General features: G+C 39.3%; 1 protein-coding gene across 6 annotated transcripts in view; it reads right to left on the bottom strand.

Annotated features, from left to right (window-relative positions):
- The window catches only part of RAPGEF4 (Rap guanine nucleotide exchange factor 4), a 209,043-nt gene that overhangs the window by 17,767 nt on the left and 167,237 nt on the right, over positions 1-24,039 (bottom strand). For 5 of the 6 annotated variants that reach the window (XM_080399585.1, XM_080399584.1, XM_080399583.1 and 2 more), the window contains 11 exons: positions 23,187-23,302; positions 19,874-19,962; positions 17,542-17,620; positions 12,719-12,869; positions 11,287-11,375; positions 10,789-10,819; positions 10,465-10,543; positions 8,529-8,675; positions 7,207-7,304; positions 4,057-4,182; positions 3,426-3,604 (listed from right to left, as the gene is read on the bottom strand). In XM_080399585.1, the coding sequence (XP_080255711.1) occupies positions 3,426-3,604; positions 4,057-4,182; positions 7,207-7,304; positions 8,529-8,675; positions 10,465-10,543; positions 10,789-10,819; positions 11,287-11,375; positions 12,719-12,869; positions 17,542-17,620; positions 19,874-19,962; positions 23,187-23,302 (1,184 nt within the window). The remainder of the gene's footprint in view (positions 1-3,425; positions 3,605-4,056; positions 4,183-7,206; positions 7,305-8,528; positions 8,676-10,464; positions 10,544-10,788; positions 10,820-11,286; positions 11,376-12,718; positions 12,870-17,541; positions 17,621-19,873; positions 19,963-23,186; positions 23,303-24,039) is intronic. The other variant, XM_080399586.1, reaches the window with a different exon arrangement.

Here is a 24,039-nt window from a genome sequence, read left to right on the forward strand (position 1 = left end):
CACTTGTGTCTGCACTGTGTGAACACTGAGCATGTGAAAAAACAATCTCTCCTATCTGATGGTCTGTCTGTTGGAGACTGCTGCCCCCTCAGATCTTCTGGCGGAGCTGCTCATACAAAATTCTCCCACATCAGTTTAGGGACAGTGAGCAAGGTTAGCAACGATGAGCTGAAATGGTGAAGCTATGCCAACTTATTCTGACTAGAGCAGGTCAAGGAGCGCCTCATTAGTGGATGTGAGAGGGGATAAGGATGAAAAGCAGCCGGGATAGGCTGTCAGTGATAACCTCTTCCCTAGGTACAACTAAATCCAGAAAGGGATATCTGTCCACAGCCTGTGACATTGAGAATAAACGGTGGCATGGTAAGAATAATTAGTACCACACAACAGCAGTGCTCAAACATAGTAAGCAGCTGCAAATGTATCTGCAATATGTAATTTCCATGTATCTTTCATTTTAAAAAGGAAAAGTTTTGCCAAACACCCTGTTAAGCAACGTAATTTAACAAAGTTAAAAATAAAAATCCATCTAGATGTATGACATTCTACACCAAATTTTCTGTAAATTCTACGGGCTCTACACTATATAGCTCAGTTCCAGACCACTGTAAGGTGGTTCTCTAGGGACAGTGCTGCATATATACTGTCTGTAAAATGTCTGAAAGTGGATCCTCCAAAGCACCACAGTCTGCTCAGAGCAGAGGTCCCTCTGCCTCCCAAAACAGACTGTATTGGAAAAATCTTTCTGTTAGTATGAATTGTGAACTGAGACATATGTACACACCTTGTCTCCAAGACAAACACACACGTGGTTAAAATCTCTCAGTACTTAGACGAGCATATTCATCTTGGCATTTTCTCTGTAAACACACACCCTTCAAAAATTTCTTACAGGCTTCCTGAGCTTAGAATATATGCGTGTGTATGGAAAGAATGATTTTCAAATACAGAATGAAAATGTCTTGAGTATAGTGATACACAAGAAGGCTTCTAAATAGCCTGTGGGTTTATCTGCGAAGAGGAAATGCACACAAACTGGGTTTGTGGATACCCATAAGAGTATGCACAAGTACATCCTAGAAGGCCTTTCTCATACAATTAGTAAGTGAAGAACCCACTGTAGGAAACATAGTTAACTTCTGCCTTTTGGTTGAAAGTTTATTCCTGCAATAGCTGGAGAACAGAGATGAACCTAGTAACCTCTGCATCCTTTCCCAGTAGATGCAAAGGCAAAACCAGCTCCTGGAGCAGAAAGCACGTGTGCACAGCACTTGGAGCCAGCACTTGGCCCTGCGTGAGCCAGCACTCAGCCTCGTGCTTACTGGCACAGACAGGGAGCACGTATCACAGGGTGTGTGGGTGGCAGACACAAAATGATGTGCCTTCTGCAATGCCGCCTAAGCCCCGAGTCACAGAACTGAAACAGGGTGCTCACTAACAGTCGTCTTTGAAAATTGGTATGTGCAAGGCATCTCGTTACCACCAGTCATGCCTAAGATTAATGGCACAGCACTGAGCTGTTCTCCCCAAACACTTTTCTAATGAGTCTAGTACTTCTAGGTAGGGTAAAGTTCTCATTACGTCTCAAGGATCTACACAAGCAAAACTTCCTCAAAGATACTGCTGCAAGGCCTGGGCCCTCATCTTTGATGCAGTCCCTTGGCTTTCTCTCCTGCCTGCCTTGGGTGCACGCCGTGTTTGTTGTAGGCAGGCTGTGGCACCTGCTGCCATGGCAACGCTGCGCAGAGGGCAGCCGCCTGGCACAACTTCCCTGGCCCTTCCAGCCGCCGCAATTAAACCCGCTCGCTTACTTTGCACACAGGAAAATCTTGTGCTTCGCATTTCTCTGCTTTTAGCAGACAAAGAGGGCTCAGCGGCGCAGACCGCTTTTAGCTGTTTATTTTTAGCATTGCAGCGATACCAGAAACATGGAAGTAAACAGGAGGTTGTCAAGCTGTTGTAAATAGCATAGAGTTAGACCCATGACACTGAGGGACCCACGGGCTAGGGCGGCTTGTTAAGGAGATATTGAACTGTAATTTTTAGGAGACTTGGTTTCAAGCGTTTATGGAAATTGCTGCTGTATCTTAATTTACCGCATTCCAAGATTTCCCCGTCTCACGCCTCTGGCTCCGGGGAAGACGCGGCGGCGCCGGTGCGCGGGCGCTAGCGCCCCCTGCTGGACACGGCCCGCCCGGCCGGCGGCTGCCTTCGCCGGCCCTCCGCCGAACGGCGTGCCCCATAGGCCGAATGCGTGTTTTTAGGAACTAAAGAGGGAAATTCTGCCCCGTTCTGAACAGCAGCCCGCTCCCGACGGCATGCCCACCGCTGGGGTTTGGGAGCCTCCCGCTGGGCGCAGCCGCCGGCCCCAGGCAGCCCGGGGGCGGCCCTGCCAGCCGTGGGCCTGCCCTGCTCGCTGGCAGGAGGGCGCCATCCCGGCCCTGTGGCAGGCTGCCTTCACACTGCTGCCTTTAACGATGCGAAGAAGTTAAACCTCGTGGTTTATCTGCAAGTAATAACTTCTTTGTTCAGCGAGACTGCCTAAAGGACCCCAGTAACAGTGCCCGGAGTGACAGGCCGCTCGGAGAGGCAGCGCCCGCTGTTTGCCCAGGCGGCACCGCCAGCCGCCGCCGTGCCGCCCCGACAGCGGCCCGGGCAGGGAGGAAGGAAGGAGCAGGGCAACAGCCATAAAACCCCCAGCTACGCCGGGCAGGGCCCTGCCCCTGCTCCCTCCTCAGCCAGGCACATCCTTGCCTTGACTTCAGGGACAAGGAGTCACGGCACCTCTGGCACGAAGGCTCCAAAGAGTTTCAGTTTTAATACCAGTAAGAGAACAGAAGACAGCAAGAATTGCCTCCTATCCAACCTCAGACCCAGCACTTGGTAACAAAAAAGGACATTCATCCTGTTGCATTTTTAAACAAAATTATTAGAAAAACATCCCAAGTGGGCTGAGGGCAACGTGTCTCATCACCTCCATACCTACACCTCTTTGCTCTCCCCTCTTGTTTTTTCCCACTCAGGGAAATTCTGAGAATGGTTTTCCTGAACTGCACCAGAAACTATTCTGTTCTCAAGAAAATTAAGGCTCAGTTCTGTTACTACTTACCAATTCACATGTATTAATATTTGCTAATGCATGTAAGGGTAAATGAAGGATTGTCCTAACGAACCGAAATATATTTACTCACAAATTTGATGTGAAAACATGGCCCTAAGAGATCACAGATCAAGGAGCAATGGAGAGCAGGACAGGAAAGAAGAGTATCTATTAACAAGGTTATATACAGCCCTATACGGAAATGGACAGAATTATCAAATAGAGGTTTTAACCTCTACTGTGCATGGCTGCTTGAAAAAAGAAAAATAACAACAAATTGACTATACCGAACCTCATTCCAGCTGACAGATGATTGTATACTTACTGGGCTGCTATCTTGATGTACTTCTTTAACAGCTGAACACGCTTGCTGAGTTGAGAGCAAAGACAAATCTCAGTGACCACCCAGAACTGAATTTCGTTAAATCTTCTTAAAAACAAGTCCAGGTTTGCTGTAGTCTTTTTAAAATTATGCCTTCCAAAAGTGTGATAGATCAATTCCAGCTAGGAAAAAGAAAACAGTTTGGGATTTTTTTAAGAAATCTTTTGGACAGAGGAAAGAGGCTAAGAATGAGCAGGTGAGTATCTAGCCTGAAACTTCCTCTGCAGTTTACGTTTATTGCTGTACAGGTGACAAGGGTTCAGGGTACAAACCCAGCAGACAATAGCTGAGGCATGCTAAAAGTCTAACTACAGAATATGTATAAATAGCTTAATACCTTAAAACACATAAAAGCAATTGAATAAGCAGCATGTGCCCAGGAAAAGCTTAACTTTATTTTTGCAATTTACCTATAGAATTAAGAATACCTTATACCTTCAGAACTTGTACGTGACTTTATTACAGTATTTTTGAAATTCAAGCTTAGAGAAAGTTTCGCAAATAACAAACTTACAATGTACAACTAAACATTTTCTAACAGATTCTGATCTGATGAATAGATAGATCCTCATACCTCATGCACACAGTTGAAGAGCTCCCAGTCATAAATTGTCATCTGATGTGCTAAGTCTTTTGAACTCATGAGTTCAAACATTCCTACTGTACCAGTAGATGGTCCTTCTTGTTCTGGTAACGGTGCCTACAAATGGAAGAACGGTATAAAAATGTTTTAGAAATACTAAATTGCGTGACTGGTGCTTTTCTTCCATAACACTTCTGACTTTTTTTTCCAGTGACCACTTTCCTAAGGATGTTTCTAAAGTAAAATTGAAATTTGCTTATAACCACAGGCTGGGCTTAGGAAATGAGAAGCCCTGTGCAAAATCAGTATCCACTATGCACAGGATAGTCAGGAAAATTCTGAAAGCTCTTCAGAGGCAATGTAAGGAAATAAAACAGACTGTTCTCAGCGTGTTATTTTTAGCATTGTTCTAAAATTTGAAGCCAGAAATAAATACTTCAATACATGTTGTGCTAAGTGAAGCACGTATGTTTGTTTAGGAGCATAGGTCTTTCAACAAAGCTTTTGTTATCGGTTTCCTTTTTCACATATACAAATAACTAGACCACAAAGCGCAAGCCAAATACTTTTGCAAGTTAGTGATTCTAATAATGAGAATTATTACATCTGCCATACTTCAGAAATCTGCAGTGATTGCAAGATCTTCTGATCGTTTATAAAATAAGCCTCATACTTTCCCTTTGACGCTACAGGGATCCACTGTTTGTGACTGCAAAACTCCTGGCTATGCTAATTAAAATTATACGCACACAATCTTATGAGAAAGGATCCTTTAAATCATTCAGGCATAAAACATTTTTGAAAGACGCTTCCATACCACCCAATGAATGAGATGTGATACACCGTTTTGCACACAAGTGAATCTTATACTAAGGTGAGATTTAAAACATGACTTGAGATCAAGTCAGATTTGAAGTAGTCTGTTGTGTATATTAGGGTGAAAGTGTTTGAACCAGTGCTGCTAAAATACTATCAACCAGCCCTCCTGCAAATTCAAATACGTTACATCAGTAAAGCTTCCCGTGAACCCGAGTTTTCATTGTTTTGTTTCCAGGAGAGGGCAGCAGAGTTCCCTTCCAAGTTTCCCAATCTCTCATCGGGTCTTTGTTAGATAGTTACAGAACACTGAACTGTCAACAGGATCCTTCCTGAGTACAAACTCAACCGACTCTGCAAGATTAACAGACCATATTTGCATAATGCAATATTAAAAATTACCTTACTAAATGGATTCCCTTTTATATAAAAATATTATATTATCCTTAGAAAAAGTACTGACTGGATTAATACATCAAATTACTTTCTCAATAACACACAGTATGTAGGAACCTTATTTCTGTATGAGTTCTTGTTTTGTACTCTAGGGAAAACTTGCCTTTCAAATATCATCACAATACAAATGAATTTAAAATTATTAAACTAAACCACAGGTACTATTTCCTTAAAAGCTCCATCTAAAATTTCAAAAAATAGTGTATATAAGAAAAGTACTATTGAAAAAAAATCAGGACAGCCATCAATCTTATTACAGCTGCAGATTGCTTTAAATTGGGATTTGCACAAACACAAAATTTCTTTGGTTTAAGACAGAGTATGAATTAAAAGTACAGCAGTTTTGTGTAGAAAATCCTAATTTGTGGAAATCTGTAGAATCACCCACATTCTGAAAAAGGGTTTTTTCCCCCTATTTGGAGACAAACACAACATAGCTGTTACCATAACAAACACATATTTTCCAAGGCTAGGAAAGAAACACTTAAAGGTAAACTCATTGCATATTTGAAAATTCATCTAACCTAGAACAATTTTCACATGGGAATTGCCAAGTGTAATGTGAATAAATGTACATGCAGAGGCAGCAGCCAGAAATTGGAACATGAAAGGATTAAACTGTGAGGCAGGTAAAGCTGTAACATTATTCAATTTGTTTATACCTCCTTGAAAAGTTGCAGCAGATAAGGGGATGTATTCTGTTACACAGTGCTGAGAACCTTTTTCAGGGTGCTGAGTGTTCCTCCCTAATTCCTACCAAATCCAGTCCAGCTGATGAAAACTAGCACATCGCAGCCACGTCTTAGAGCTCTCTGTAGCATTTTGAGTACTTGCTCCACAGTAAATAGCACAGGGGAAAAGGCAAGGAAAGTCAGGACAATTTGCTGCCAAACCTAGGTCTACACAGACAATTCAGAGCCGTATAAAAGTACCCAGCATAGTTGTACTGATGCAACACCCCTGCTTTAAAGTAGCATGCCCCATGAAGGTATCTACTTGGCAGGATTAATTAACCTTAAGGGAACACCAGAATTTAATAAACTGAACAAGAGGTGTCTCTGCATGGAACTACAGTATGCTGGATATGCATTCCCTGGTTACTAAATTGAAAGCAGCAGCAAAGCATAGATTTTACCATATCTATAAAAGAAATCAGGCATACATACTAAGTGGCTTGTTAAAAGCATACAGGAGGCTGAAACAAGGCTAGGAGTAATAGAGTTCATGCTGACATGACTTGGCAATGACATTTGTTTTTAATGAAATAAAAGGAACAAAAAGCACAGTCAAATCAAACTCTATAAAAGCAGGCCCCATGGGGATTGTTAGAATTACTGTATAAACTGTAAGTACTTATGATCAATTCTACCTAAGGAAAAACAGGCTTTCCACCAGGAATATTTTCTGTGATTCTGCTTAGAAGCATCTGGAATTTTGACACAGTATTTTGTGAGGATGAGAAATTACAAGATTTTAAGGAATTTACTGTTGGAATCAACTCTCCAGAATGCTTTAATCGGTAACCTCTATCTTCAAGAATATATCCCTGTGGCCTTGAGGAGATAATTCTGTAATCAGGAATTACTGCGTGTCTTAGTGACAATATTCAGCTCTTCCTAAATGCTCAGTGTGACACAGAGAATTCTGGGATCAGGTGCTGGCACGTGGATCAGATGGATTTCTGCTCTAATTTAGGAAATTATAACATTACCTTGTTTTCATTTCAGGGCTTATCCCATGGCACTGTGACAAGCCCTTTGTTGTGAATGTTACCACTAGTTCTTACCTAAAGCATTGATAATGCAGAAAGGGCCAAGTGTTCAAATAAACTGAAGAATTGAACTTCCTGAGAACTGCATACATACATACCAAAGAATCGAACTGATCACGTGGGCAGGCGAACAGCCGTCCATTAACACTGAGAGTTGTAAACACTGAAACATCATGAGGTTTGAGCACAACCTTTTCTGTAAACATGAAACAAAAGATTGTTTATTATATATATGTAGGATTTACAACAGGACTGATCCAACAGCTGCACAGATCACCATTCTGAGAACAATTTTTTCACAGTAAACCAATGTGCAGGATACAAAATAGATGACAGCAAGGTCCTCTTTATTGAAGAAATGTGACAAGAAGCTCAGCCCAAACCAGTCTTCTATAGAACTGGCACAGAGAACTAGAATTCCAGCCCCAAACTGTACAGACAGGTCACGAAGCCTGTGCTGCCGTATCTAGAAACTACCTGCAAAAATTCAGCCATAATTAGGGACTCCATCCATTCTTCTCTGAGCTGTAAGCATCTGGAGAGCTGTTCTTAATAGAAATTGGCTTGGAAGACAGTAACTGCATGAGGTGGTGATGAAATGCAGCTGTATGCAAATCTCATTACAGCAGTGCTAAAAGAGGATCACATCACAGGTAAAGAAAAGATAATGAAGTAACTTAGGAAACAGTCTCTTCCAGCATGCGATGGCTGTCAGCAAATCTGACAATAAAAAATTGCTGCAATTGCAAAAAGTAGAGCTGCCTGGTGTCAGTTCTCAGGAAGTGAGCTGTTTTTGGCAGGCATCATTGTTTGCAAAAATGCCTTCCAACACAGCTTTCATTAGCTCTGTGTGTGTCCACACAGTCATACTCAACCAGAGCACTTCAGCAACACCACTTCTCGAGCAGAATTAACCTTGCAGTTACTCTCCAGTTTCCACAGCCCATAGTGGGGAGCTGACTCCTGACCCTTTGCAAACTCTAGGTCAGTGGGCTTGGCACTAAGTTGCGCAGTAGTGGTTTGCATGGACAGAGTGGCCAGAATGGTAGTGACCACTACTGGAATGTCTGCACTGCTGTGTTTTCTGCTGTTGCTGATTCTTATATCTAGCCTGACATTATCCATGCTTACCTCCTATTTCTGTTGTTAATAAACTCTTACAAGTGTTACAGTGAAGGAAACTTGGCGTATCTCTAGTCTGTAACACGCAGATACACAAGCTTCTCCATTTTCCCTGCCTCCCATGTGAGCTCCATTCTGTGCCTGCAGTAGGGAAAGGACTTGCCTCTAAGACAGAACCTGTGTACCAGCCAAACATGCACATGGATATAAAAGCCTTCAATGAAATAGTCTTGCAATCCCTCCCAACATTCTCCTCCACCATAAGCAGGAAGCGTATAAGATGATGCAAGTACAGTACCTCCTCCTGAACTCATCTTTACTATGATGAGGCCTTCTCCAGAACCCAGCTTATCTGCTACTGCACTGATCACTTCCTTCACAGAGGAAGACACTGGTACCCGGATAGTGGTATAGGTTTGGTCTATGCAGTACACCTTAAACAGAACTAAAGAAAAAAGATTGCACTGTGCATGCCACATGTAACAACCAGAGATGCAACTTTACATCAGTAACCACTCCTCACAAATTAAACAAAGGAACAATAAATCACTACAGTTTTGATAGCTGCCCATGCCTCAGATGTTCTACAATTTCTAGTATAAAAATCTCTGATTTCCCAGAGCTTTTAGTGAACGACAAAGTACTAGTGTTTCAGTATTGCTAAATTATTTATGGCTGCCAATTTAATCTGGCACTGTGTTATGTTCCAGACATTATAATATCTTAAATCAACACTTCTTTTCAAGAGTCAGGAAAACTGGCTGCAAACTCACTTAATTACAGGAAAATAATTTTCATATTTACAAAATGTATTTGAAAATAGTTTTGGTTACAATCAGAACTTAAATCAAACTGTGTTGCAACCTGTTTTTTACAAGCAAATATGTAATTGCTAGATCAAGAATGTTGTAGATAATGAAGAAAAATACCCTAAGAATAAGAATGCACTTGGGTGTACAGTACAGATGGGCTCACAAGAATAATACATGAACCCAGGCCCCTGGCTGCCTAGAAATCAATAGGATAGTATATTAGTCTGCAAAAAGCAAGGCAGCCCAAAGTGACATGAATGTAAGACATAAAAAGTTAGCAAAATACTCCTTCAGTGCAGCTGCCAAGCCAAGCAGTTCCTGGGGTTATAACTGTCCACTGGATTTTCAGCGTTCAGTGTGCTGCCTGCCCTACGAATGAGAACAGTGCAGCCATATGAAAGGGGCAGTTGTTGCTTGTCCACACAGACACAAGAAGTAGTACTTCCCTGGCAGCAGAACTGTTTTGCTCTTTGTAGACCTAGAAGAAAAACCGATACGGACAACAGAAGCTGCATGCCTGCCAGGATGGCTGCTGTTCATATGCAGTTGCTTCCAGCCTTTGAAATGGCTCTTCTGTTGGCTTGATTTATGCCACCAGCTTTCTCAGCTATATGACCTTGCATTTTGTTCCCTTATTTTTACTTCTGTTCACTAGCAAGAGCTATCCTTTAATATCAAATACCTTGAAGCAGAAGCTATTTTCTGTGATGAAGATGCACCAAAACAAGCATGGGGACTGGCCCTAGCAGTTGCAAAGAAATCCTCAGATTTATGAGTTTTAAGGGGCATGTATCTTTGTTTACAATGAACAGACCTCATCAGCAGAGCTCAGGATTTTGTTCACACAGCAGTGCTTTAACCTGCCTGAAGTAAAAGACAATATGAAAAGCCAGTACAACTGAAAATTATATTCTGATACTGCTGTAAATTTTACCTTAATCTCTTTAAAGAATCAAACAATAGCAATAGGGCAAACCAGCAGATTTTGGTTTGTAGGCTGTGTGCCACAGGGCAGAGATCCATGGCATGATTATCTGCTCCACTCCTATCTCTCAAAGGAACAGCTGTACATGTTAGCTCAGAGTATGCAGGGCAGACAGAGGCTCAAACATGACCTTCAGCACTCACTATTTATTGCACTGCCATTACCTGCAGTACACTGTCTGTACTGGTTCTTATCCATTTTCTTCATTCCCTATTTTAAAGGTTTTTACATCTTCCTCTGAGGAAGCACAGTGTTTGATAGCACTTCAAATCAATGGTGGAGAATATTGGGCGAGCAAAAGCAAACAGTTTGCTTCAGGCCAGGCTTCAAAACTCTAAATAGGTACTTTTGTTTAGGTTTGGACCACTTTTTTTGAGAGAGACTAATTTAGTGCAAATCTCAGTGGCTCAAGAAAATTTTGCAGAGAAGGAACTCACCTTCGTCGCTGCCCCTGATAGGCTGGCGTTTCTGTGCTCTGTCATCACTTGTGTTGAACAGCTGAAGAAGAACTTTGTGCTGAAAATGAATCATCAGGACTGACATTAATGCAAAAAGAAACATTATGGGGTAGGCATGAACTAAACTAGATCTCTTACTAATGGCACAAAAAAGAGTAGCAGTGCAGAATTTGATACCTAAATGTTAAAAGCTATTTCTCAATGTGTTGTTTTAATATATCCATGATTACTAAAGAGAAGATGCTTATGGATTTGCTGTGCTAAAGCTTTTACTTTAGAAAATGGACAAATAAATTATCTTACCTTCTTTTGTGGTGCTTTAGGTTCTTCAGAACTATAAAAAGGTAAAGCATAGAATATAGAATTAAATATTAGCTGGAAGATTTTGTGTACAAAACCACCTATAGAACATGGACCACCTGTCAAACTACAGTAGCAACATATTCATGTTTGCATATACGAAAAGACAAGATGACACCATACTTATCTGTGATCAAGGAAGGGAAAATACTATACAAAGTCCATGTAAGCATGAAATAAGCATCCAGTTTAGTTTCACATTGTGTACATAATTTCTTATTCCTTCTGTCAACATTTTAATGAGAGTTTGGTGTTTGCAAAAATGATGTGAAAAGAGGGCCACAGACATTCATAAAAACAAGCTTGCATGCAAACATTCAGTCTTCTATGACTGGGTTGCATTCATAGAATTGATTTTTAATAGATATATGCAATAAGTTTTCTTCATCTATTTACAGAGAAAAAGGGCAGGGGGAGGAAAGAAGCAAAAACTGTGCTTACACTTGCTTTACAGTTTTCTCTAGCTCTGGAAGTTGCTCCTTTAGTGCTGCAATCATTCTGGTATCATCTGATACAGATACATAAAATTCCTGTAAATGATACAGAATAGTCTTTAAATAACCGTAGGGGTAAATGAGCAGTACTCAGGATAGAGGATTATGAGATGACATCTGATAGCTTAATGATTATAAAGAATGATAATCTGCATAGAGGAACACATGCTGGGCCCAACACTCTATTACTTCTACATGTTTATCTCCAGCTGATTTAAAGCAAGTGTTACACAGGCAGAAGGGAAGTCTGATGAGGCTCCTTAGCTCACTGTGTAACCATTGACTGTTTGTGCAAAAACTGCATTGCGAGATTATTAAGGATAAAGACTATAAAATTCACAAATAAACTGGCATGATGGGTTTTTTTTACTCACGACTGTTGCAGTTCTTAGTGGTTCATGTGCTACTGAGTTGTTGACTCTCAGCTACTCGCATCCATGACAATAAACCTATTCAAACCTCTTCCTGCCACACTTGCATAAAACTGTCCCAAAGAAGGATCTATGACCTTGCAACTAGTAATTGTTCTTTAACTTCTGGAATAAGCTGGTCTATTATGAAAAGCTTTCCCATGTGGGCTTGCTGTATGTCTGTCATACTTAAGGCCCCTCTCTGTTTCCCTGTAACACTTATCTTAGATTCAGTTTTAAGCTCCTTGGGGTGAGAACTTCCATTCAGCCAGTAACATATGGGACTGTGTTCCATAAACAAAATATATAGTAATAATGGCAATCAAGACTACTTAACATGACATTGGCAGTGCATTTTATCTCAGAGACACAAGGATATGGCATCTACCACAAAGACTTTACAACCAATGTTTGCAGAATTAAATGATTATGAATTTAAGGGATCAGAAGGGTTCTGAAGACAAAGGTCTTAAGTTATAAAAGCTGTAGTACAGCTTTCACTCAATTGGAAAGGAAAGTTATAGAAGTTATAGTACAGCTTTCACTCAATTGGAAAGGTTTTTTTTGTTTTGTAGAGAGAACCTTCCAGCTTCTTCCTGGCACACCTCAGGCAGGCATAAAGAGCCCCCCCAGTTCAAGCTGTAGAGCCTCTGAACTATCCACAAGAAAACACTAAAAAAAGGCAAATTCATCCATTGCTATAAAGCAATCTACCCATGCAGTGCTTTAAAAGGGGTCTGCAACTCTGGCAGGTATTTTCAGAGGTCCAGAGGCTGACAATGGTTCAAGCACTGTTGTAGCGCATATGCTGTCTGCAGCCAAACCCAAGAAAATAGTTATGAGTTTGCACTTGGAAATGACCTATTTCTCTATAGTTCATAACAGAATCCTACAGACTGGAAACGGGCTTTCAGCTTATCTTGCCTGGTAGGTACTTTTCAGTACAATGATACAACAATTCCTTTATACCTCCAAAAAGGCCATTGCTGCTTCATCTTCTTGTAGTAAATCTCCGTATAAAGCAGCCCACTGCAGAACCAGTCGAATGACTCGCCTTTTATTGTTGAGGGCATAATCCATTTTCTCCTGCTCTGTACCCTGGGAAGGCTGGGCATGATAGGTGCCATGGTGTCAAGAAGAACACTCAGTGATTGAAAATATCAAACCCAGTAAGAATTCACAAACAACTGACTTGCAACAAACCATTTTCAGGGTGTTCAAACATAACTTTCCATTATATACTTTTGATTTCTAACTGACGCTAGCATAAAGACTTGCAAACCTTTCATGTTCATACTAAAAAGCAGAAAGACAGTGAATTCTCTGAAGAGCACAGGAACGATCACAATCCCACCACAGAGACACTTGCGGTAGGGTAGCAGAACACAAATGATATTTGGAACAATAGGGAAGAGTATTAACTGTGGAGACAGGAAGGATATTTCTCCTTGTTCTTCTTTGGAGACAGCTGAAGAAAACAAAAAATGTCACTTTGTGTATATTAACAAATCCAGTCTTCCATTTGTGAAGACTACTGGACTGAATGACCAGTGTTACTCCTTTTTGTTTTTAGAAGCTACTGCAACCGAAGGTGAACCTCAGTCCCATTATGGTAGGGGGACCTGGAAGTTCACAGCCTAGAGGCATGGGGTAAAATAATAGATCCTGCAGTAGCCTCGTTTTACTTATGAGGAAATCAGAAGATCCACTCTATCAAATAAAACATATTTGGGACACAATACTTTGTGACAGTTATTTTGTAATAAACAATAAGAACAAATGGGAAACGTTTCATTGACCTTTTTCATTAGAAGTGTAAACGTTACAAAAATATGCAACTAACAAAAAGGCCAAAGTAACACCTATTGAAAGGAAGAAACCAAGAAAAAAGTAAAGGCACAATGGATAATAAACTGAGATAATTTCAGCCTTTAACCTATGCAAAAATGAAGAAGAATCCCCAGCAGAAGCAGGATATGAAAAATTGTGTGCCGCCTTCTCACTGATCAGAGGTTATCAACAAATACTTAAACTGCTTCCCAATAAACTCATGGCTAAATGTGAAGTAAACACAGAATGAGTGCAGTAACATCTTCAGCTTTCCTTCCCTGATACCAAAATTCTGATTCTGGATTGTCATGAATAATACTATTCCCAACCACATAGCAATGCTTAATGTTAAAATCCTGACACTTTTTCACTCACAGTGAAGTCCCGCATCCTTTCAAGGTGCACTTTCAGTTGCTCTAACAAAAGATTTAAAAATATTAATTAGAAAATTAAAATATTAATTAAAATCAACATTATCTAAGATATTTCTTTCAAGCTTCTCATTTAGAAGCACTTCTCTAACAAATACTGATAAAAGATAATGGAAAAAAGTATCTATTAACTCACACTTTTCAAATGATCCCCCTGCCCAAAACCTCTGCAGATTTGACGTGCTACCAGGGTTAGTGAGATGCTTGTTTGACTGACAAAATTCCAGAAATCTGCATTGTAATTTCATTTGGAAAGGTTTAAAATTACTAGAGAACTAAACATGTCAGTAAATTTATGGGAGTAAATTAGTCAAAGGGTCATAAGAAGTAAATATATCGTAAGATATGTGCTCTAATGTCTCAGGGAGCAAGTTTAATATTCTACTGAGTAATTTTTCTCATGCCATTTTTACCTTTCAAACACTGTAATAATTTCATGTATTTTTACTTTCTTATTAACTGACTCACCACAGGCACAGGTCATTTTTTCTTTTTACTGTTCATTTATATTAATTGCTCTTTTATTAACATTATCACAGGGAAAGTCAATGAAGGGTTCTGCCATTTTTAAGGGGCCTACAGGATGAAGCTTCACTGCAGACTGCAATCAGAAGTAAAATATCATGTATACCTGCAACAAGTGTCAGATAATTGTGAAATACTTATCAACACCAACATGGTTTGATTTATATATATATATATTTCTAATTATGTCTGGCACACACTCCTAACTGGAAGTAATTCTGATGTACGTTCTTCCCTGCACAAGAACACTTAACCATACCAGGAGCTGTGCAAAATCAGGACCCATTACTACAACAGAATGGAAACTACTTTGCTGGCATGATGGTAAAGGAGGTTTACAAAACATTCATACAGAAACATGCCAAAGAGCTATCTTCTACAAGGAACAAAAGAATTTTACACTTCATAAAGGTAATGTACACTTCCTAATTACACATAAAGGTAATAAAGTACACTTCCTAATGAAAAAGGTCAATGAAACGTTTCCCATTTGTTCTTATTGTTTATTACAAAGCAACTGTCACAAAGTATTGTGTCCCAAATATGTTTTATTTGATAGAGTGGATCTTCTGATTTCCTCATAAGTAAAACGAGGCTACTTCAGGATCTATTCTTTTATGAATAATAAAAAAGTCCTAAAAAGTCCTTTTTAAAGGACTACTGTCCTTTAAAAAGATGCACACCTGCACACATATTCACACACTGGCACCATGCCAAGTGTACTTTTGGAGATGCTACTCTATTTCAAGTTTTCTTCTGGGCTTTGCCCTGCTTCCCTCTGACAAGCTGTAACTCTGAGAATGTGTCCATTTCCGTCTCTGTGAAGAGTGGGAAACAGGGGCCCTGGGGCCTTGTTCCAACACACAGAACTGATGCTCTGATCCAGGACAGGCGAGCATGCCCTTGGCTTCCCTATAAAAAAAGAAGTATGATTTTTTTTGATATTACAGGACCCATGTGCTTTAATGACTAAAAAAGAGTAGTGTGCCAAGGGACAGCACAGTATAACCACTGAATCTGCAGCAAGCAATAATGTTGCTTAGCCAAAATGGTGTACTCTTCCATTCCTTTCAGGATTAAAGAAATCACAGATGACAAAACGCTGCTGTAAAAGAAGTGAAAACCCCAATAATTTATACCCTGTACTATGCTTGAAAGCACTACAGTGGTCTAGCTGTACTCACACTCGCATGCTGCTAGCTAAAATAGTATCTTAAGTGGGTGTAGGAAAATAGACTTGAATTGATTCAAAACTGGGAGCTGGAGCAAAAGCAGTCTCTGACTGAATCACCTTTCTTCTTTTTTAATTTCCTCACTGAGCATAACTAATCTTTCCTTAGTCTCACAGCACCAGCAAACATTTTTATAGACTGATTTTGCTCAAAAAAGATGAGCTTTGTTAGCAACCTTTCAACTCCAACAATAGATTTCAATGGTACAATCAACAGGGCAGTTTGATTTTCCGTATTCAGAACGGACCAAATAAACAGTAATTCAGCTCTAGGAAAAACTAACACTAAGGCAGTGGGACACCAGTTACTTCCAGCCCTCCTCCTCTCTGGAAAGAATTAGCACGATGCCTGCCATGACCCACTTAACACCATGGTCTTAGCCTCTTCTCCAGAATAAATTTCATCACAAGTGAATGCATGTACATAAGTGACACTACCACTTTGATCTTCGGAAAAGCTTTTCCCCTGTAAACAATGAGGTACATTTTGCTTATGCATCCGATTTTCCCAGTTACTTGGTATCAGAGGTATACTATTATAACTGAGGATAGACAAGCCCGAGTCTCAAATGGACTGATTGAATAATATGAGCTAAATAAATCAGAAAGAAAAAAAAAAAAAACAACATAAAAAGTGCTGCCCTTTTCTTCCTCTCTTAAAGCTGTCAGCAACAGCATTTCACAATACTTTTGATATCCAAAACTATGTGGTTTTAAAATATGTGCTTGTTTCAGGTGTACGAACAATTTTCTGCAGACCAGTTTATGGGTCCAAAGGTTTTCAAAACAATTACTGTCCTTGCTAGGAGTAACATAAATGGATTCTCAAGCTTGCCAGACAAGGACACGATGCTCTATTTTGCGGTTTCAGAGTGTTAGCTTTCCCAGATGTCACTCGCCCCACTGAGCTTTAAGGAAAGCACACTTTCACACCAATCCGATTCTAAAAAAAATAAATAGGGAATTGAAGTTGTTATACTCCTGTCAGAATTCTATAAAACAGAAAACATTGTGTGTTTATTTAATACTCCCTGTCACTTGATAGCTTCAAGTCACTGTGCACAAGGAAAACTCTCAGTGCCCAACAGCTCCCCAAACTAAATGACCTGCCAGTAACTGACTGATGGACATTTCACAGACTCCTGTAAAACACGCAGACGCTACAAGAATCACCTCCAGTTCTCAATGCTATCCACTGCAAGCTTTCAGCCCCGAGGTATCTGCATGCAATTGAAGTTTCTTGCAGTTTGTTAACACTTGCAATAGACTATTATTATTTTTATTGCTAACTACCATGACAGCACCTAGGACTACTTACTCATTATTCTACTAGTTTAGGCATCCTTTTGCTTAAGGCAGTTTGCAGCTGTAATCTATATAGTGGACCACTGAAATCACTAAAACATAACCATCTTAGTTAAAATCTAGATGCCATAGTTCAGCAAAAACCAGACAGAAAGGATACAGGAAGAGTAATCCAAACCTTTATGTAATTTCACTTATCTGGTGGAGGAACAGTATATTTCTTCCCGTTGGAATGGTAATTAATACAGGAAAGATACAGGTTTCATGCTCCAGGACTATATCTCATCATGGGTATACACTATCCATTTCAGAGTTGTTGAGCCATGGACAGCTGTTAGTCAGACACCGAGAACCTACCCACAAGGCACAGCCTCCATGAAACATGATGTACTTCTTGAGAGAAGCTTCAGTCTCATCACCAATAGGGATAGCTGTTAAAGGGATGTTACTTTTCCCTTACAAAAGGATATTGCGCCATCAAGGCTGGGCAGAGCTGACTATTTGGCATAAAAACACAGTGCATCATAATAAAATCATTTAAAACAGAATCTGTGAAGAGAGAAGAAAGAGAACAGTCAATTAAGCCCCTGCAAACAGCTTGGGGCCCACAAGGATGAGTTTTCTTTCAGCTGAAATATCTTATTAGCCCTCTGCAGATAATAAAGGGGTATTTTTGCACTTTGTTTGTAGGCATTAAGTATGAAAACGGGGAATGAACAAAAATAAGCTGAAATATTAAGCTTTTATTCTTGTCTGCATGAGTTTTATTGCACTTAACAGGCATTTGCTTGTGTCAAAGGGAAATCTGGCACAGAAAAAACCCCACATCTGTGCTAAAGCAAAATATTTGGACATACTTCTCTATAGGTGTAGAGATAGTAGCATAAGAAGAATCAGACCTGCCACATCTGGGTACTTAAGAAATGCTGCTGCATTTTGCTTCAGGGAACTACCAGACAGCACATTTAGGATGTACCACACAGGAGAAAGCAAATAATTTAATTCTTTGCTGTTTTCCTAGCAATGAGCAGAAGGCCTAAAAGAGGTAAATGGACAGTCAAATTTCTGGTTTTATTTTGATTCAAAAATATCACAGCTGCTACATTTACATTAAAATGTATATGAACAATATGATTGACATTTTCTCTGGCAAAAAATGGCATGCTATTTTTTCTGTTAAAATGATCTGTGGTAGTGCTGGTGAAAATCCCAGTTTGTGTTGTCTTTATATTCTGACAAGACGAAGGAGTCATAAAGCCTGGCTGCAGAGGTTGGAATACGTTTGGCATAAGAATAAACTTTATTTTACTTCTAAACTATGCAAGTCTTATATGGAACCACTGATAAACAACAAACACAATACCCTGGGGTATCATTTCTACACTGCAACTTTTGAGATAAGAGAAACATTTAAAAACCCTGTAAGAAAGGGATGTCAGAAAAAAATATGGCAATATAACTGTCTAATGTAATATCACACCATTGTTTACACTGTAATTTATATATGAAAATATCTCTCAGTTGACAAAACTCATGTCCAGATGGGTGGGACTTTTTCTTTGCATAATATTCAGAGCAAAGTGGATTTTTACTGTTTTTAAAGGAATGCATAAACTAAAGATTCTCTTTTCCAGCACTCTAAGCTTCCATACCCTAAAAATAGTTTTGTGTTGTGACATTTTGTATGCCATTAGAACATACATATAATCTTCTAATTGGATGTTTTGGGGAAAAGTTTTAAAAGATTTAAAAACTGATTTATTTCAGACAAATATACAATACATGCACACTATGAATAGTAAACTTGTGATTATATACTTGCAAGCTTAAAGAACAACATTTGGCTTGTAATCCTAACAAACAGATACCTATGAAAGGATCATTTTCCTTCTTAAAAAAGTGGTTAAAACACACACTGCAGAAGGATTTCTATAATCTTTCAATTCTTCCACCATTTATGGAGCACTATACAGGTTTTTCCAGTACTATGAGGTCAGTAACAGATTAACTGAATTTAAGAACACATATATACTTCTCAGACATCTGCAATGTAAAAAGAACTTGATAAAGGGATATTATGCAGCTTAATATAAAAGTCTCTGCATTTGCATTACTTTATCATAATTAGGAGGAATTTTTTGTGCCTGACTTTTTAAAAATTAAAATAATAATAGTAAGCTAGCAAATATCTATAACCCTAAATGTAAATTCTCTGTTCTGTTTTCTTTACACTAACGAGAATCAGCCTAAGTGCAGCTGCTGCAACCTGTATTCCTGGGACTTTGCCCATGGCATGCTGAGTTCTTCTCTTTTGAGTAACAACTCTTCCAATGCACATGGGAAAGTATCACAAACAAGTAATTTAAATTGAATAAAAGATGAAAATTTGGGAATACTTATACTAGCATAACGCAATGGCCAGAAGTATCAAGATAGTTTACAGTATGAAGTGACATCCAGAACAAGAAGTATGAGTACCTTTATCTTTGGGTGGTAACATATGCTCTGTCCTGTTATTGTTGTGCCTAATTAAAGTCATGAGTAGCAGTCAGGCACCTTTTGGGATTTTGCTCTTCTACTCTGAACCGAAAGTACGAATACAGAAGAGTGGGTTAGGAGGAGTGGACTGTTGTCTTTAATTCTGGATTTCCTAGGTTTTCTTGGGGTTGTTTCAGAGCAGTGGATAGTTCTTATTCTGGGGAAAAATACCACTAGCTGCTTTTCAAAGCATCACATTGCAGTGTTCCCACAGCAAGACCATCTTATGCAGTAATAATAACACAGCCTTTGTCATGTAGATACCTGTTGCTTCATTTAAAGTTGCTTCAAGGCGCATAGTTTCTAGAAAGTGCTCTAAAATTTTCTCTGGGGTTCCTGACATCACAATATACCTGAGGGACGGAAAGGAAGAGTTAGTGTCTCATAGGCAAAAGAGCTAATCAAGAAAGAGCCGTGTACCAGTGAGAAGACCAGGACTGCTGAGTGCCAGAGTACAAAACACCTCCCCTAACCAGAATCTCTGTGTGGTTTAGGACAAAACCACTCAAAAACTTTGTTGGCTTACCCCTGTAAAATGGGAGCAATAACACTATCCAGGGAGTGTGAGATGACAGATGGCCCCCTCCCTGCACAGGTACTCCAGTATTACACCATCACAGTTATATTGCAATCAGCAGAGCTGCACTGGTGCAAACCTGGGGAAGTGCAATCAGAAATGCTTCTCCACTGAAAATAAGTATCTCAGTAATGATAGCAATTCACGGTCATTAGAGGGTCTTAACAGACTTACTATGAGCATGAAATAAGAACTGGTATGTATCAGTGCCACAGCAAGGAAACAATTTCCTTCAGCATCACTGACAGGGGTTGGTCTGAGAAGATGGGGACAGATTATGAAATAGCACACTGTATCTTCAAATTTGTGCAATGCCTTAGATAGCCGAGGTAAGTAAAGTTTTTCAAGTGGATGAACTTAGGATTGTACCATTTCCTGCAGTAAATTAAGGGAGGTGAGAGAAGTAGTGCAATAGTCAGGTTTTTCTGCTTCATGCAAAAACACCGGCAAGATTTTTAGTACCAGCAGAATATCATGATATGCTAAACTTGTCCTGTCATATTTTTTTTTCTTTCCTTGCAGATCAGATTTTTTTATCTTTCTCTACATTCTTTCAATCTTTGCATCCTTTTTTTTTTTTTTAGAATCCAACTGATAAAGTATGAAACTTTGAAAAAAAAAAAAAAAAAGAAAGAAAAAAACCCGAGAAGTGAAGATACTCTGCTCCTGCTGAGAAATAAGTGGTGGAGCTGAGCTCCTGGGAGCTCCTCCTCACTTTGAGCGCTGACCGTCACAGTTCTTTTACCTGCCAACCCCTTTGGAAGAACTGGATTGATGTCCCAAGAACACAAACACTTGTTAAGCCAGTGCACATTCTCGCAGAGATACTAACCAAGTATCTAAGTGAGTGAAGCAGAGAAATCACAGGTTGCTGTACTCTGAATATGAAAGTGAAAATGAACAGTGAAGTGACTTGCAGGGCTGCTGAATTCATCCTGTATGAGTGTGATCACCCATAAAGAGTTAGATCTTGGGAGCGAGAACTTCAGAGCTAGTCCTTCGAAGCAAAACTGTCACTGAAAGCGCAGCTCGGGGAGCTATGTAGGAGCTATGCCTCCTCAGTAGAGAAGGTAGTAGATTCCAAACTGCAGCTGAGAGGATCTGCTCCCAAAGTGAAGTTTTCCTCAAGACTAAGATGAAGAAAATAAGTTTCTTGGTTGACTGGATATCTCGGGGAACAACTCTGTGATGCGGAACATTTCTCTGGTGCAAATGCTATATATCTCCTTAGGGAGCAAAGCCCAAAGGGCAGCTCATCTGAAGGGACAGCAGATGTAAGCTACCCGATTAAGGGCAAAGCAGCAAGAGTTTAAGAAGAGGTCCCTGGTGAAGCTTCTTTTTTGGGCATAGTGATTTTCAAAAGTACTGAACACTCAGCTAACACATTCCAGTAACACATTCTGGAAATCAGAATGCACCAGTAACTTTGATTTGGACTCTCAATCATAAATGTAACCACTTACTCTATTTACTAACAAAAGAAACAATGTTATCTCCAAACTCAGTGAAATCACTTAGAAATATATTAAACAAAAAGATGCTGCCAACACAGTATTAACAAAGTAATCTGACTGCCGAAAAACAGACAGTGAACTGTGTAGCTTATATCTGTTTGTCATTATTATCAGCAAAAGCTGCCTTGCTGGCACATTGATTAGTACCAAAAAGCTGACCAAATGCATGAAATATATATAGAAATGAAATTCTGAGCTTTACCTGAAAAGATTTCTGGAATGTAAGCTCTAAAATACAGCCTAACTTAACCAAAGACCATCAATGTCTTTAGCTATTTTTATCAAATTCTGAACAAGAAAATGTTAAGTAATACAAATAATGCTTGTGCAAACAGTTTGCAAGGAAGGTAGTGTTTGAAGTATGTTTAAATTAAACTTTCACTTTTTAAGTATGAAAAATTTATCAGACCCAAGAAAATGCATTTAAAGCTATAACCAAGTTGCTCTGCATTGCAGCTGCTGATGCAAGTCCACCAGCTGCAGTCAAGTTTCCCCCATTTAGACAATGAAAAATTTGTTGTAAGAGTACATGTTTTCCTGGGGGCATACTTTGTTTTTTCCAATAGATCAAGTGAAAGATGAAATGACAGTTTCTGAAATATGTGAAATGTGTGTATAAAAAAAACCCAAGGAATTGTTTATTCAACCCTTCACAGATTTTTACAAATCTTTACATTCAGTTAGGCAGATAAAACAGGTATATGAAATCCCAGATCAGATAAAAACTATACTCAAAATATCTCACAGTAAATTAGCTTTTCCTTTGAGAAAAAGTATGGTCTATCGTAAAGGATTCAAAACTTCTTGGTGCTTATTTTGCTGCAGTTGTTTCTGAAGAAAATTGCGCATCCATTTGCAAATAACGTTTTTACAAAGCCTTTAGGGGTTTTACCAACATTTGGAATGATAATAGCCTCACTCTACTCTTATCGCAGTAGTATCCAAACAGAATTGTACTTTTGCCCTTTCAGTAAGAAAGTAAAGAAAACATAATGAATATTGTTATTACAGTGCAAACCTATTCTGTAAGATAAGCTGTGCAACGTTCATTGCATGAGATCTTAGTTTTGTACATAAATTGTACCTAGCAAACTCTTATTAGAATCCAGAGCTCAAAATCCAAGATGAAAATATCTGTACTTAACAATAAAACAAAGTATTTTCCTCACGTATTTTACACAGTAGCTCAGCTTAATAAGGTTTCAGCATTCTCCATGTGCAGTCTATTTAGAAGCTATTACATGAGATAAGTATTTACAGTGAGATCTTTAGAGAATTATTGTGTAAAGACATAGAACTGGTGTGCTGCTGGAAATGGATATATTATCCAGTATGGGGCATGTGATCAGCTGATGATTAAAAAAACCCCACTTTATATGCACTGCATTCTTCCACAGAAAGGGGGAATATGCTATTGTTTGGATAATAATACCGTATGAAAAGGTTAATCATTGTCTGACATTTGAACTATTGAATGAAAACATACTTGTGCTGAGGCTGTGAGTTTCCTTGATTAGAAACTCTGTTTCCTGCTGGGATCTTCTCCAACACCAAGACATCTTGGTCATGTTCTTTGAGTCTTACTGTATTTGCTTCCACATCCTGCAAGACAAGTTACTTTTAATAAAGTAATTGCACCTGATTTGGCTGACTAGTGACTCTAAAAAAGTGCGTGACTTTTGAACACAAAAGACTCTGGGGTTGGTTCTTTTCCCCTGTATTTATCTATCTTTATTCTGCTTTTCTCCCAGACAGAATCAAGAGGGAAGCACTGGCACTAGAGGAAGAGGTAAAGAATTGTGGGAGGGACTAGAGCAAGAACCACGTAAAAAATCTCTGCCTATGCAAAGGAAAAAGGGTTGCCAGAAAGCAGAGCCCAAATCCCAGACCTTTCACATGTAATGTAATCTCTGTCCCCACTTATACATGAACATGATTATCTGTAATCTGACTTCTGTCTTCTCAACAAGAAAAGAAAATGGCACTTATATAGCAAGTCTTGGCTCAGTAAACTGTCAGTAAACTTTTCATTTTCTACTACCCTATCACAGTAGAAAAAAGAAAAAAAGAATTGAATGTAATGTGCATTCAAATAACACAGATTAAAATCAGGGAGACTTTAATCTTCTTTGAAGTATCAACCAAAGCTAAATCAGCTGGGAGTCTCCATGGCCAACCCAACCTTACTACCAATGGGATCCTCATTCCTTTTATACAGTAAACATGATCTTACATCATTTTTCTAGCACAGTACTCTGGACTGGTTTTATTGCTGCAATACTGGGCATGTATATATTTGAATACAGAAAGATACTGGTTTTGACTTCCTATACTATGAA

This window comes from Falco punctatus (assembly GCF_963210335.1).
Source record: "Falco punctatus genome assembly, chromosome: 8".
In the NCBI taxonomy this organism is placed as follows: Eukaryota; Metazoa; Chordata; class Aves; order Falconiformes; family Falconidae; genus Falco; species Falco punctatus.